Here is a 16391-nt window from a genome sequence, read left to right as displayed (position 1 = left end):
TAAAAAAGAATATAAGGACACATTACATATTCAGGGAGTAGTTGTTTGTGCTCACCATCTCTTGAGTTGTGATGGCGATGGCCTTGGAGTATTTCACCATGGTGGTCTGGTAATCCACAAAGGATCCTTCTGGTTCAGGGGGAGTGCCCTCATTCAACTGCAGAGGGAAAACCATGAGTAATTTAATATATTAACTTTAGCTACCTATTATTGTACATAATCTAAACATATGAATACCAACCATGCATGTACCACGCGTTTGAATAAATATTTTATTTATTCAATGAACTCTATGCATAAATATGTTGCAGAATGCAGATATCCACAAAAGGCCGGATGATGTGTTAGTTTCAATGCAGAAGTAGAAATGGAATTCACTGGGGTGGAAACATGTAGAGACCAACATCTGATAGAAGCAATCAGGCAATCACATATAATTCATTATTAGGAGCGCCATCATCAAGACTGACAGATCACAGTGGATGGAGGGTGACAGCCAGTGGATAAGTGACAGCTGTCAGTTCTGAGGTCTGGAGCCGACACTTCCCATCCCTTTCACTAATGAATGTCAGTTAGAGGGGCATGTTTTTCTGCCTGCCCACCGTGGAGGAAACATCTTAAAGCAGTAGGAGGAAAGGTGTTAACAGCAGAGTTCTACTCCTGAGCTGTCTGGGGCCACAGTATACACATGTGTACACGCACGCATGCATGCACATATACAGTGGTTCTACCTTTAAAAGTGTTGCGCTTATGCCGCGACAGTTTGTCGTAGATGGTGGCAGATTGTGGTAAATTGCGCCATTCTGGCAACAATGGCTGACACTTAAAATTCTGTGGCACCCCGCAAGTTGTGCTGCAGTACACCACGACTTTTAAAGGAAGAACCACTGTACACACACAACTATACAGTACGACACCCCCAGCTGTATAGTACACCAGCCCCCACTCACCCTGCCCATGGCCTCAGCAATAGCCTCCACCATGCCTCCCACCATGCCGCCTTCGCTGGCCGCCTCATTCAGCGTCACCATGATGTCGTCCACCGCCTCCTTCATCAGCTGGACAGCCTCTGCTATGGCGTCGTGGGTGTGGGCTGCCTGGACACGCAGTAAACCCACCAGACCATCGTGAAACTCAAAGATCTTCATCATATCAATATACATGGCGATGCACATGACAATAAACAAGATATATTGTAGAATAAGGTGCACAGAAATCCATACTAATTTAGTACTGCTCCATTGCTCTAACATGGCTTTGTGCCCAGTAACATTACCTTAGGATTTCCACCTCCCTCCTTGGCTGCGTAGAGCATCTGCAGGGCGGACTCTGACAGGGTCTTAGTCTGGTCTAAGATGTTCATCTGCTGCTGTTGGTCCATGATCTTAGAAGCCAGGCCAACAGACGCCACAATCAGTGGCTCAAAGTAGCTGGCCAGCTGGGTCACCTGGGAGAAGCAGTATCATGTAACAGTATAAGACACAGATTGGATGATTGGAGTGGATCTAGGAAACAGGAATTTCTCCCTATAGGGCAGTGGTCACCAACCGGTCGATCGCGATCTTCAAGGAATTCCTCGTCGATCACCAAACTTTTCTGTAGAAATGCCAATGATAAAGGCTGTGATAAAGGCTTGTGTATTTTATTCGTGTTGTGCTGCTGTCGGTAGGTGCACTTGATTCAGAAGCACTGCCAACCGGGTAAGCAAAATGTTCCCATTTTGAACCATTTCATTTGTCTGAAAAGTCAAACGCCGCCTGTGGAAAAATCGAGTGTCCCTACTGCGCTGGCCAATCAGATAACTCAAATCAAATCACTGTGCCTACAGAGCTTCCATGAACCCGGCCACAGTAACGTTTGATACTAGCCTACATAAGATTGAATAACTTTTAAAACCATGACTGCAGAGAGACTGTCAAAGAATACAGCAAAGAGCTGTTGTTTTTATAAGTGAGTTCATGTCAAAGGTTTTATTCAACACTAGTACAAAATATAAAACGTGCTTCTACCTACTTCCACTCGCGCTGCAATGAATGAGTAGCCAAGTGTATCGATAGCCCTGCCCTTTTATTATTAGCAGCTTGTCGTGTCTATTTTAATGTTGAGGAATATTTCACTTTCTCTAGCCACAGGAACAACATAAATGTGTGCATGAATCAGATGCGGTGCTACTCGAGTTACACCATCAGGTGGAAGATGGTATTCCCTCTCTCTGGTCAGTCTCACCAGGGGAAAGGAAGTAGAGACTCTGCTGCGCTCTCCCTCCTTTTGCTGCGACTAACAACTGGGAACTTGTAAATCTCCAACTTCTGACTACAGTGTGTTCAAGACAACTGGAAACTCAGGAATAAACGAGATCTGCCAGGATTTTGGGGGGCATGAATTCCAAGTCAGAAACTCTGGCATCTTTCCAGACCTCCGGCTTTCAGACCTGAAGATCACCGACATCATGATTTGACTTAGTTCCCGCCAGAGTTCCCAGTTGCCTTGAAAGCACCATGACCATCAGATGCTGGTACCATCAGTCCAGTAAAATAAGAAAGCAAATGATTTGCTAATTATTTAAAATTATGCTTGCAAGTGCTACACCGACTGATCTATTTTGTAATCAAAGCTTGAGTTTTGAAATAGAATATGGTCTGAGAAGAACAACATTGGCAGGCAAGGCATATAGCCAACATGCTGTGATAATATTAGGTATACTGCACAAACCTCATTCCTACAGAACTATTGTTATTAGGTTCATGTGAAAGTGATCTTAACTTAGAAAAGGTTGCTATAGGGGAATTGTCGTAGCTGAGTACCTTGTGTCCCAGCTGGGCAGCTTCACCCCTGGCTGCAGTATTGATGGGATCGATGAGATGTCCAATCTCCTGCACCGACGATGTCAACTGCTCTTGCAAAGCCTATGGGAGTGGCAAAGAATTATGAAGTGGAAACTGAAAATGAAAGCTCAAGAAACCAATTATATTGACCATTTGAACTTACTTCTAAAGAGATGTCATCCCTACATCCCTGTAGGCTCTGTCCGACAGCAGCCAGAGAAGCCTGCTCGATGTCCCGGATACACTTGTTGATGTTATCAATGGAGTAGTCACACTCCCTCTGCCCTGGTGCCTTGTCCCTAACAGTATCATGATACATAGGAACAAGGCAGTACTTTTACAAGCAGGTTATGAATGCAGCATCACAGTTAGGGTTGCAAAGTGAGGGTATATTACTGGAAACCAGTAAAGTACCAGAATATTGGAACAGTATCATTCAAGGATTTTATGTAAGTTATCACAAGACATCTAGTGGCCCTTTTGGGAACTTCAGATTATCACAGGTGTCTGTAATTATCTCTGGCCTCCTGTGTGGCGTTATCACATGTAAAATATATGAAACAATTAAATAAGATAATATCAAAACAAATAAAAATATGACAACGCTGTAAAACATTATCCTAAATATAAACCAACTTAGTGAAAACCATTGGTGTTAAATAGGAGGGTTTCAGCATGAAATAACCTTTATTTTTTAAAACATTTTTTCTTACACACCTTTATTTGTTTTACTATGTCAATATGTATTTGTTGTCAATGTTTCTGCGTCAAACTGGTGGCAGTAGTTGGAAGAGGTAATTGAAAATAATACCAATGTTGATTAGATGCTTTTTCATTAATTTTCTCTTGAACCATATGGTCTATCTACTAGAAACTCATTGACAATTTGGACACAGATATAAAAAAGAAATGTAAACTATATATGAATACATTTAAAAAAAGTTATTCAAGTATAAATTACCAAAGTTACCATAGATGTTCAGTTACTTATCAAAATAACCAAAGATATATTAAATCAACAATAGCTTTGCAGCCCTAATCATGATACATATGTGACCCGTTTCAGGAAACTAGGCGTATGTCATGGGTCACTAATTCACATGAGAGCCATTTGAACGTAATCCAAATGCGCTTTTTGGTCAGAAATGCCTTCTGGAACATGTTAACTTCCATGTGCCTTAATAACAAACTTGTTAAATTATGAGCCTTGTTGGTTTAGCAACAGAAAAAAACAGCAACCATCCCGCTAGCCATGATTGGCTAATGAGTGGGCTGGACATACCGAGAGATGAGTTTGGATTGGTCTGTCATATAGCATGCTTCTCTCTATTTGAGCAAGTTAGTATTTGTAGGTAATCCTGTCTAACGCGGCTTAAAAATATATATATTGCCCATAGAACTGCATCAGTGTTGCTCTCCACGTTCTGGATGACCGAGTTTTGAAATCAGTGGAATTAGAGTATGATATCTTAGGAGATGGAGAAAACAACGTCTCTGGATTACGTCTTCAAACTAGCTAGCTAGCTAACATTGAACCTGGATGGTTAGCTACCTGCAGATTCATGCAAGGTAGTAACATGACAAGTTGTGATTATGGCTACAAGTCTTAACAAAAGACTCCACTATGCAAGTGTCCATTTTAATAGATTGTTACTGTGACAACTGTTAGCCAGTTAGCTTGGGTGCTTGACTGCTGTTATTAGGACAGAACGCTTGGATCAACCCTTAAAGAGATTGGTGGAGCTAAAGCTGAAGAGGGTGTGAACGATGCTGAATGGGTGTAGACAAAGCAGAGCTCTCCAATAGGTACCAAAACATTCAAAGGCCATTTTCTCAAAAGTGAGGTTTACAAGTTTATCAACTTTCAAAGCAGAATTACTTTCTCATTGTTCCTCAAATGCAGTGTGTGATATACCATTTTGTAGCTCTGTGTCTCTGTTTTTATCCAATGTAAAAAACACAATTTCAAATGTTGCTACATAAGACCGAATCAAGGCATATGAACAAGGCAGTACTTCTACAAGCAGGTTATCAATGCAGTTTTACAGGACCTTTTGGTGGTCCTTCTGTAGCTCAGTTGGTAGAGCATGGCGCTTGTAATGCCAGGGTAGTGGGTTCGATCCCCGGGACCACCCATACGTAGAATGTATGCACACATGACTGTAAGTCGCTTTGGATAAAAGCGTCTGCTAAATGGCATATATTATTTTTATATATTATAAGGGAAATCATGTAGCGCATTCAAGAGCTCCTGGACTTTCTCCACATTTTGCTACATTAAAACCTTATTCTAAAATAGATTAGATCTGTGCCTTGACACAATCATGTCTCGGAGCTATACGGATAATTCCTTCAACCTCAAGGCATGTTTTTTGATCTAACATGCACTGTCAACTGTGGGACCTTATATAGACGGGTGTGTTCCTTTCCAAATCATGTACAATCAATTGAATTGACCACAGGTGGACTCCAACCAAGTTGTAGAAATATTTCTGGGATGATCAATGGAAACAAGATGCACCTGAGCTCGAATTTGAGTCTCATAGCAAAGGGTCTGAATAATGAAATATGTTATCTGTTTTTTATTTTTAATACATTTGCAAAAATGTCTAAATACCCGTTTTCACTATGGGGTATTGTGTGTAGATTGAAGAGGAACATTTTGATTTAATACATTTTCAAATAAGGCTGTCACGTAACAATGTGGAAAAAGACAAGGGGCCTGAATACTTTACGAATGCATTGTATACTACAGTAGGTGCATGGTCTCTAGAGGTTGACCAGATGCAAAATGTGCTGGAGCTGAGGGGCAATTTACTGTCTGTGTGTGTGTGAGATAATGAGGAGAGAATCCCCAATTCATAACAGCAGGAGGGACTTTCTCAGTATAAGAAAGCTTTGTAACCAGCACCAGGAGCACAGCAGATCCTCCACGGAACTCTACCTATTCATCTTTATAATGCCCTAGAGCGTTCCTCTTCATAATACATGGGAGGTGGAAACCCAGCCACCATAAATTACCATGACAACGCACTGCTCAGTCGAACCGACACTTACCCAGAGCTAGCTGAACTCCCCCCTCGGCTTCAACATAATAATATCCAGAGCACCATAGTTTATTACCAGAGGGGTCAGTGCTGACCTGATGGAGGTGATGAGGCTCTTGATGGAGTCGGAGACGGTGCGGGAGTGCCCAGCCAGGATGGACCAGGTGGGCGGGTCTTTGGGGTTGATGATGAGTGAGCGGGCGGTCTCCAGGAGCAGGGTGGAGCTGTCCAGCATGGAGCGGGCTGAACGCACGATGGGCTCCTGGGCTGCCGATCCCTGGACATGGAAGAGAGGGTGGGAGGTGAGGATAGTGGAGTTGATAGAAGATCTTTAACCTGTGGTGTTCTAACTAACAGAACAGCTCAATAGCAACACACTACACAGCTGTCCCTGATCTCTTATTATTCAGCCCAACTTCTGATGGATCAAAGGTGTAATCAGAGCCGCGTATCACAGGGGGGGATGAGATTAGAGACCCAGCTTTACACGGAGACGCAGAGGCACACCTTCAGTCTTTAAGATGCCAGCCAAAGCCTCCCTCGACAATTAGATTAACAAGCTGAAGATTAGAGCAGCTGTGCTGCGAGAGAGCGGTTAAACACTGCCCTCCAACATATTAAAGTCATAAAGCTTTCAGGGCTGTGTGAGGACTCTTTCTGCTAGACTAACATAAAATACACAACATTTCTCCTTGAGCCACATCAAATAAACTAGAGAGAAATGGTATATCAAACCAATTCCCCAAGCTTTCCTGGAGAAACAACTCTGTGCTGGCTCTATATTTGAGGTTCTATTTCAAAAGGCTTGAATGCCGTAGTTACGAATGTATTCATGGATACTGTAGGGGTAGCTTTGCCGTTTCATATATGAGGAATCAGACAAATAAAACAAATGTGACAATATATGCTAAAGAAACCTCGTAGGAGATCAAAAAAAATGTCCTCTGAGCAAGAACTGCATTTTAATTTTGATTGAAAAGCTTACATACAGATCCCTTGACTTTTTACACATTTTGTTAAGTTACAGCCTTATTCTAAAAATAATAGTTTTTTCATCAAAATACACACAATACCCCATAACGACAAAGCAAAAACACATTTTTAGAAATGTTTGCAAATTGATAAAAAAATATATTAAAAAATATCACATTTACGTAAGTATTCAGACCCTTTTACTCAGTACTTTGTTGAAGCACCTTTGGTAGTGAATACAGCCTCAAGTCTTCTTGGGTATGACGCTACAAGCTTGGCACACCTGTATTTGGGGTGTTTCTCCCATTCATCTCTGCAGATCCTCTCAAGCTCTGCACAGCTATTTTCAGGTCTCTCCACAGCTCTACACCTTCCTGAATATTGCTCCTCCCCCAATTGCTCCCTTTGGCCAGGCAGCCAGCTCTAGGAACTTCCATTTATGAATGGAGACCACTGTGTTCTTGGGGTGTCACGACTTCCGCCGAGGTTGGCTCTCCTGCCCGTTCAGGCTGTGCTCGGCGGTCGTCGTCACCGTCCTATTAGCCACTACCGATCCCTTTTTCTGTTATCTGTTGGTTTTGTCTAATTGTTTTCACCTGTGTGTTAGTTAATTAGTATCTGTATATAATGTAGGTTGTCCCACCCTTGTTTTGTGCGGGATTGTTTGTTTTTGTCATTTTGTTTCGGCTGTCGGTGTTTTTGTGTTTTATTTCTCCGGTTTGTCTGTTATTTCCTGTTTTGGATATTTTTCACCCTGTTTGTATTTTTGGGTTGTCCGTGTTTGTTGTTCACCGGAGAATAAACCTCTATTCATTATTTGCTCTCTGCGCCTGATTCCACCCACCTTGACTAGTCGTGACATGGGGACCTTCAATGCTGCAGAAATGTTTTGGTACCCTTCCCCAGATCTGTGCCTCGACACAATCCTGTCACGAAGCTCTACAGACAATTCCTTCGACCTCATGGTTTGTTTTTTTATATAGAGGTATGTGCCTTTGCAAATCATGTCACCACAGGTGGACTCCAATCAAGTTGTAGAAACATCTCAAGGATGATCAATGGAAACAGGATGCACCTGAGCTCAATTTCGAGTCTCATAGTAAAGGGTCTGAATACTGATGTATTTGTATTTATTATGGATCCCCCAATGTAAATAAGGTATTTCTGTTTTTTAATTTTTAATACATTTGCAAAAAAGTCTAAATACCTGTTTTCATTTTGTCATTATGGGGCATTGTGTGTAGATTAATGAGGAAAATATTTATTTAATCCATTTTAGAATAAGGCTGTAACGCAACACAATGTGGAAAAAGTAAAGGGGTCTGAATACTTTCCGAATGCACTGCTGTATCGCACAATACAAAAGTCACCCCCTGAACAAGCAGCTATACGAACCTCATTGCTGATCTGTGCAGGGATACTAGCAAACTCTGGGTTGGAGGCAAATGTGGATAGATTCTCTACAGCCTCGATGAGTGGAGTTGTAGCAACACGGCACCTGTCTCTGTTCTCCTCTGAGAAGTTACCATCCAAGGCCTGGAGGAAAATAACAGGACATGCCCTAAGTCCCCCATACTCAACTGGTGTACCGGATCTGGACCCAGAACGGGGTCAATACGGAAGGCAGGTCCGGAAACAAATGAAAATAATTTTAAAATAATAACTATGTTCTAGGTCAGGCTTTGACCCCAGTATCATATAAACATATATAAGTCATGGAAGAAAGGGTAGAATTGCAGGAAATTAGCTTTAAATGAGCAAAATGTTCTCTCTGCCAACAAGATGGGTGTGAACAGTTTGGGGTCACATGGGTTACGAGGTGGGGGTTTGTTACTATGCCGATAAATGTAAATACCCATCTGGACCTTTGCCACCTAGGAAATGTGTGTCACCGGACCTTCTCAAATAGTACTTGAGTACCCCTGCCCTAAGCCAACACCCCAATGCAGATACATGATTAGTAATGAAGAAATATGTCTGAATTGTGTAACTATTTTAATTGGAAACAGAGAACATTAATTAATCTAGTGTTGCTGAAGGTACAAAGGACAAGAATCCCATTTATGACTGGACCATGGCAGAGAGCACACATACCTTTATAGTTTTGACAAGGTTGGCCGTGGTGTTTGCAACTTCTTTGGCAGACTGAACAAAGTGTCTCCTGGCCACAGGGTTGGATGTCTTGGACGAGGCCAGGCGGCAGGCATTGCAAAGAGCTGAGGTATGCTTGGCTACAATTGTTGCTGCGGACAGAACCTAACAAACAGCCAAACGCACAAACAAACGACAAACAAGGCAGTATAAACATGGGACATTTCTCTAAAGAGGCGTATGTTGAGAAGACGTTTGATGTTTCGTCAAATTTACCAAGTAACTATTCGTATAATAGACTAAATACGTCAACAAATGTCCCTGTATGTGTCCCACTACATCGGTCTTCTCACCTGAGAAGGGCTGCTGGCAGGGTCCACCAGGTTTTGACAGGCCATCTGAATGGCTTGGTTGGCCCGGGCAAACTGGATGGGATCCACCAGCCCCTCATGACCCGATTGGCTGTTTGGATCAGACACACCCACCAGGTAGGATGCCTGCAGTGTGGAGAGAAGGAGAAAGAGAAAAGAGGAATGCCACATAGCTTTAGTTTCTGTTAAGGATAAATATTCTCTTATTAAACATGAACAGAGGGTGAGAGGAATGTTCATGGCTTAGTTTCTGCTTTAGAGAGACAGCTAGCTGCTGTTATTAAACATGAACAGCAGGTGAGAGGAATGTTCATGGCTTAGTTTCTGCTTTATAGAGACAGCTAGCTGCTGTTATTAAACATGAACAGCGGGTGAGAGGAATGCTCATGGCTTAGTTTCTGCTTTAGAGACAGCTAGCTGCTGTTATTAAACATGAACAGCGGGTGAGAGGAATGCTCATGGCTTAGTTTCTGCTTTAGAGACAGCTAGCTGCTGTTATTAAACATGAACAGAGGGTGAGAGGAATGCTCATGGCTTAGTTTCTGCTTTAAAGACAGCTAGCTGCTGTTATTAAACATGAACAGCGGGTGAGAGGAATGCTCATGGCTTAGTTTCTGCTTTAGAGAGACAGCTAGCTGCTGTTATTAAACATGAACAGCGGGTGAGAGGAATGCTCATGGCTTAGTTTCTGCTTTAGAGAGACAGCTAGCTGCTGTTATTAAACATGAACAGCGGGTGAGAGGAATGCTCATGGCTTAGTTTCTGCTTTAGAGAGACAGCTAGTTGCTGTTATTAAACATGAACAGCGGGTGAGAGGAATGCTCATGGCTTAGTTTCTGCTTTAGAGACAGCTAGCTGCTGTTATTAAACATGAACGGAGGTTTAGAGCTGATAGAGACTGTTGGTTGTGTGCCAGACCCAGGCCCAGGACTGATAGCAGGAAGGAGTGGGAGGGAGGCTGGAAGCTCCAGGCAGTACGTCAGTGCTAGGTTGGGATCTCACCTGTCCAGCCGCCTCCGTCAACCCACACAGGGCCTTGGACGCCACTCCCACGCAATGCCCAAACGCTGGCACGTCGCCCGTCTTACAGTGCTGGGAAATCCCCGCCATGGACTCTCCAAGAACCTGTACATGGAGAAATGGAAATAAACTGTAAGATTACTGCAATTTAAAGTCTATGGTGCATGTGATTGTTTTGTAAGGCTTTACCTTTGAGTTCTCCATGACACTCTCGATGCAGTCAAAGTAGGAGAGCTCACTGACAGGCTCACTGGGGTTGTCCAGCAATCCTCTCACAGCCTGTACACAGAGGGAGAGGGGCTCAACAATAAGGACAGCACAAACTACTTTACCAATCTGATACCCACAGTGTTGGGGCAGTAAAATGTGTGCTATATGAAAAACAAGCCCAACTGTTTTTAATCTGACTGTTTTGAAGCCATGTTAATCTTTAATTTATAGTCATTACTTGGAAAAGAAACCACAGATCTGTTAGTTACATAACAGTATCATTAGTGTTACTCAAGGGGTAGAAATGAATGGGGACTGTCATTAAATGTTGAGCAGGCTCTGTTGATGGGTGGATAAAGACAGAGACAGGTAACAATTTTCAGAGCGGGTGAAGAGGAGGGGACGTGGGCTGAAGGAACAGAGGAAGTAAATGACTTGGTCATTATTTACCATAGAGACAGAGCACTGCTGTGCATACAATAATATACACACAGAAACCCACAGCGACATGCATCTGATTCAGACATTAAATATCATCCATCCTGAATGATATGTACTGGTAAAACATTGCTTTGTCAGAAAAAAAGGGGGAAAATAACCATTTACATCAAAACCCTTTATTTTGTCGAGACTGAAATAAACATTATCTAGCCTGAACATAAAAAGGTCTGTGTAGTGTTTGGTAAAAAGGCTACCTCCAGTTCTCTTAGAGCGTTGTCACACTCCTTCTGGCCCGGTGCCTGCTGGGTACACAGTGTGATGAGCTGGTTAATACTCTCGGTCACCGTTCTGAAACACAAGGGCAGTAGCATAGGGCTTTTTAGCTCTCACATCTCTTTCCACATGTACACACAGCACACACTCTCAGCCCTTTACTTTACACACGCATGGCAGAGCCCATTGCCCCGATCTCCCTGTGACAATCTAACACTGCACAGGAGTGTCGAGGCCACGCTCAGCCTCAGTGATCACAGACAAGCTCCAGCCATGGCTTCCATCCATCTGCCTAATTAAAGAGAGAGAAGTCAGTCAGGCTAAAATCCCAGTGCGGCCAGCTGCCTGCCATGTCTCCAGCAGGAGGGATTCTACCATACTATCTCTGTCTGTCTCTCAGCCTAGCAGCATGCTGTGAGGAGGGCCATACAACCACAGTCACAGCAGAGATGTTGCAGTACATGGGTGGCTTTGATTGGAAACTGGATCAGAATGGCTCTGAATATTGAGTATGTTTTTTGTTCTAACTAGCTAACTATAGCCACTCCTTACGCTCTTACTTTGTGCAAACATAGACCGTCCTTATACTCACGAGCTTGTGACATCCTTACACAATGCCATTCAACTCCATATTGAGTGGCCTCACCTTGCAGCAGCAGCTAACAGGTTCTTGGCGTTAGCTGCTCCAGGATCCACTGACAGGGACTTGGCTGCCAGAAGGAGCTTGCTGGATGCCATGGAGATGTTCTTCAGGTTGCCAATCACTTCGATTTGGTCCTCTTGGCACTATAAAGACAACATCACAATACAACTCAGCTGTTCCTTCAAGAAACATTTTATGACGTTTTTTTTCGAGACAACTCTTTCCAGGAAAATGAAACTGTACTTATTGCCACACAGTCACACTGTCTATGCTCTCGAATAGCCTATGAAATTGACATCAAGTGAACTGTGTTCCCCACCTCAGACAGCCAATTCCCTTTCAACCAGATTAAGGCCTGTGTGTCATGCTACATCAACTGCACTCTCACACGATCTATCCAAATTAATTAGCAAAATAACCAGAACAAGATCATCAAAAGATCTCCTTACGTCTGACCGTGTTAGTGCTCTCGGGGATAATCATGTACCTAAGTGAATTAGATGAAAAGGTCTAATGAACAAATACATATAAATAGCTTAAGTGTTCAAGTGACAGAAACATTTGAAATCACTCAACATTTGACTACCTCAGAGGCATTTTCATTTTATCTTATTTAACCTAAACTGTCTACCAACCGTATAATCAGGCATCGTAACATTTATCCACATTTATTTCACAGGGAGACGAATCAGATATATGGGGCTGTTGGGATCTTCTACAGTTAATGATACCTACTTGAGTGTGTCCGGCCATCTCAATGCCAGTGTCCAAGAACTCGTCAAAGTCCTCGCTAAATTTCCCAGAAGCCATGGCCAGCTGGCTGCTGGTACCCCGGGAGGAGTGGACCACGTCCCCTGCGGAGTGGTTGAGCTCAGCTGCAGTATGGTTTAGCTCACTCTGAGCCTCCTGGAAGGACTTACTGCATGTAGGGAGCTGGAGACACAGAGGAGAAACACAACTGTAGGCCTCAGTACTCCTTCTCACTATTAGTACATACTGTAAGTACTCATTATCAGTATAATTTGTAACATTAAAGGCCCAGGCTGTGTCGCAGCAGGCCGCAACCCGGGAGTCCCATGAGGCGGCGCACAATTAGCCTAGCATCGTCCGGGTTAGGGGAGGTTTTGGCCGGCTGGGATGTCCTTGTCCCATCGCACTCTAGCAACTTCTTGTGACCTGCTGGGCGCATGCACGTTGACTTTGGTCGCCAGTTGTAAGGTGTGTCCTCTGACACAATGGTGTGGCTGGCTTCCGGGTTCGCCTCTCCCGAGTCTGTACGGGAGTTGCCGCGATGTGACAAGATTGTCACTACCAATTGGATATCACAAAATATTTGTTTACGTTTTAAAAATAAATCAACGTGATTGTGTTTGAGGGGTTGGGTTAAATGCGAAAGACACATTTTGGTTGAATGCATTCAGTTGTGAATATATATTTCCACAATATGAGGTTGGAAGGAAAGGAAAGAGGAAAGCCCATAAAATTGTCAGAGACTCCAGTCGCCCAAGTCATAGACTGTTACTCTGCTACCGCATGGCAAGGACCAACAGGCTCCTTAGCAGCTTCTAACCCCAAGCCATAAGACTGCTGAACAATTAATCAACTGGCCACCGGACTATTACATTGACCCCTACACTTGTTACATTTGTTTTGTACACTGCTGCTACTCGACAGTAGCATAAAACAGCTTCTATCTCAAGGCCATCAGACTGTTAAACAGCCACCACTAACATTGAGTGGCTGCTGCCAACACACTGACTCAACTCCAGCCACTTTAATGGGAATGGGAATTGATGTAAAATATATCACTAGCCACTTTAAACAATGCTACTTAATATAATGTTTACATACCCTACATTATTTATCTCATATGTATACGTATATACTGTACTCTATATCATCTACTGCATCTTTATGTGATACATGTATCACTAGCCACTTTAAACTATGCCACTTTGTTTACATACTCATCTCATATGTATATACTGCACTCGATACCATCTACTGCATCTTGCCTATGCCGCTCTGTACCATCACTCATTCATATATCTTTATGTACATATTCTAAATGCCTTTACACTTGTGTGAATAAGGTAGTAGTTTTGGAATTGTTAGCTAGATTACTCGTTGATTATTACTGCATTGTCGGAACTAGAAGCACAAGGATTTCGCTACACTCGCATTAACATCTGCTAACCATGTGTATGTGACAAATAAAATGTGATTTGATTTGCATAGTCACTTCACCCCTACCTACATCTACAAATGACCTCAACTAACCTGTACCCCCGCACACTGACTTGGTACCCATACCCCCTGTATATAGCCTCGTTATGTTATTGTGTTACTTTTTTTTATTATCATTTACTTTAGTTTATTTGGTAAATAGTTTCTTAACTCTTTCTTGAACTGCACTGTTGGTTAAGGGCTTGTAAGTAAGCATTTCACGGGAAGGTCTACACTTGTTGTATTCGGCGCATGTGACAAATCAAGTTTGATTTGAATAACACTGTGAAATTGTGAAAAATATGATAATGCCCTTTTAGTTTAAGAGCATTTGAAAAGAACGCTTGACATTTAAGCCTGTTTTGCTGGGATGGTGTTTTGGCTTGCCTGATTAGCTAAAAGACCAATAAGAAAGACCGTTCCAAACCTCACTGCCAATAACAGCTAGTTTTCAGTTCCCCCTTTCCCACTCAGACCACTCCCAGACAGTCCGAGCAACATTTTTGCTTGAGAAATTTCTCTTCGCTAAGAAGTTTCTTTTTGACCATTTTAATTAAAAACAATACTTGAAAACAGGCACTTAATTGTTTGTTACCTGAGAAATAAATAAAAATGGCTGCAGATCATAATCCATATTGTATTTGTTCTTATGTTTGTTAGAATTTGCCCTGAATAGATTTGAGACATCTGTACAGATGATTAATGACTCCAGTAATGAATGGAAAATGTGTGTTAAGGACAGCATTGCCATGCTCTTCTATAACCCCTTATATTTAGGTTGTGTATAAGACATCAACACTCCAAACTGCAGCCTCGCGCATCTGGCAGCAGGACTCACAGTGTCCACCAGCAGTTTCTTGCTGGCCTCTCCTATGCTCCTCAGGGCCATGTCCACATCCTTCTGGCCAGGCAGGCAGTTGACACAGTTATTCAGAGAGTGGGACACTGCCCTGGCCACCTGAAACACAGCACAGATAAGCCTGTCAGTGTGCTGATATTACAGATTCTAACAATTTCCCACAGTACTTGGGCACAGCTATGAAAAGGAAAAACATCAAATGCAAATCAGCCTGCAAGTGGAGAACGACAATCCATGTCACTAATTTATGCTACTGTCACAGACATATGCCAACCAATATGTTGATCTCCCAAAGGGCCCTGCTGCAAATAAGCAGTTTTCCGGCAGCTAGCGTTCCTGTGAGAGGATCGCTAAGCAGGAGACAGAGGAAAGAAAATGGCAACACTTAAAGTAGATAATTGTTATGGAGAGTAGCAGTGTTTACAAATCGGTTATCAGCCAGACAGCAGAGGAGAGGAAAGAGCCTGACAGAAAACACTATGCTTGGAACACGAACCCAGTTGTCTAGGAGTAAGATGTCAATACAGTCAGTCAGCAAGTTCCTCACCTGTGCTAGCCTTTGCTGACTCTCTGCGTCGCCTGGGGAGACCAGGGCCTGGTGGGCCTCATGGATGAGCATGGCAGATCCCTCCATGACGTACTGGGCAGAATCCAACATGGCCGCCGCAGATTGGGGTTCCTTGGTGCTGGCCGCCACACCTCTGGCTGCCTGGGCCAATGTCCTCAAGGCCTGGGCCGTCTCCCTGGCAGCTACGCCTGCACACAACAGACAGACAGATAAGGAAGGAAGTGGAAGTGTTGGAGTTGGAATAACAAAGCTAGTCCAGGAAATAATGATGGAAAACCTGGTGTCAACGTCCCACTGTGTCTCATTAGTGTTCTTTAAGATGGAGCTAAACAACCTACTCTTCCTCTGGCTAGCTACATCATGATTTATTCACTAGCCAAACTCCAAGCTGAATCCTACCTCATTTCAATCTCATTATCCCTTCACTAAATATGTCCTTACACAAAAATATGTACATACACATTCAGGGGTGCAGCTTTAGTGCTCAGAATGAATAGAAAGAGTTGTTGGTAATGTGTAACTGAACAGTAGGAACAGCACGGTGAGCCCAACCTAAAGCGCCCCTGTTGTTAAAACAAATGAGTTAGATAGGAGAACGAGGCACCATGTGGGATTGGGGCTTTACTTATTACACACAAAGCAGAGATGCGGGAATGCAGCAAATCGCATCAAATTGCATTATCCAGCCGAGTGGAGCCCATTGCTGATGGAATGTTAAATCTAGTGAAAATAAGATGAATGAGAGAGAGAGAAAGAGAGAGAGAGAGAGTAGGAGGGCAGGAGAAGCCATTGTTAGAACACACTATTCAAAAATGTGTCTTTATCAATTCTCCTGAGAGACTAAA

The 16391-nt window shown here is 43.0% G+C and overlaps 1 protein-coding gene across 3 annotated transcripts in view; it reads right to left on the bottom strand.

Moving 5' to 3' along the window:
• Positions 1 to 16391, bottom strand: part of LOC124000967 (talin-2-like) — a 152040-nt gene that overhangs the window by 25600 nt on the left and 110049 nt on the right. For all 3 annotated transcript variants that reach the window (XM_046307614.1, XM_046307616.1, XM_046307615.1), the window contains 16 exons: positions 15526 to 15734; positions 14958 to 15077; positions 12629 to 12826; positions 11897 to 12036; positions 11232 to 11325; positions 10516 to 10605; positions 10309 to 10431; positions 9289 to 9432; positions 8939 to 9100; positions 8240 to 8380; positions 5968 to 6149; positions 2989 to 3124; positions 2805 to 2906; positions 1277 to 1447; positions 951 to 1097; positions 56 to 157 (listed from right to left, as the gene is read on the bottom strand). In XM_046307614.1, coding sequence (XP_046163570.1) covers positions 56 to 157; positions 951 to 1097; positions 1277 to 1447; positions 2805 to 2906; positions 2989 to 3124; positions 5968 to 6149; positions 8240 to 8380; positions 8939 to 9100; positions 9289 to 9432; positions 10309 to 10431; positions 10516 to 10605; positions 11232 to 11325; positions 11897 to 12036; positions 12629 to 12826; positions 14958 to 15077; positions 15526 to 15734 — 2261 coding nt within the window. The remainder of the gene's footprint in view (positions 1 to 55; positions 158 to 950; positions 1098 to 1276; positions 1448 to 2804; positions 2907 to 2988; positions 3125 to 5967; positions 6150 to 8239; positions 8381 to 8938; positions 9101 to 9288; positions 9433 to 10308; positions 10432 to 10515; positions 10606 to 11231; positions 11326 to 11896; positions 12037 to 12628; positions 12827 to 14957; positions 15078 to 15525; positions 15735 to 16391) is intronic.

Source organism: Oncorhynchus gorbuscha, linkage group LG02 (genome assembly GCF_021184085.1).
Source record: "Oncorhynchus gorbuscha isolate QuinsamMale2020 ecotype Even-year linkage group LG02, OgorEven_v1.0, whole genome shotgun sequence".
In the NCBI taxonomy this organism is placed as follows: Eukaryota; Metazoa; Chordata; class Actinopteri; order Salmoniformes; family Salmonidae; genus Oncorhynchus; species Oncorhynchus gorbuscha.
Note: the sequence above shows the minus strand (reverse complement) of the source record. Positions and strands in the feature narration are given on the sequence as shown.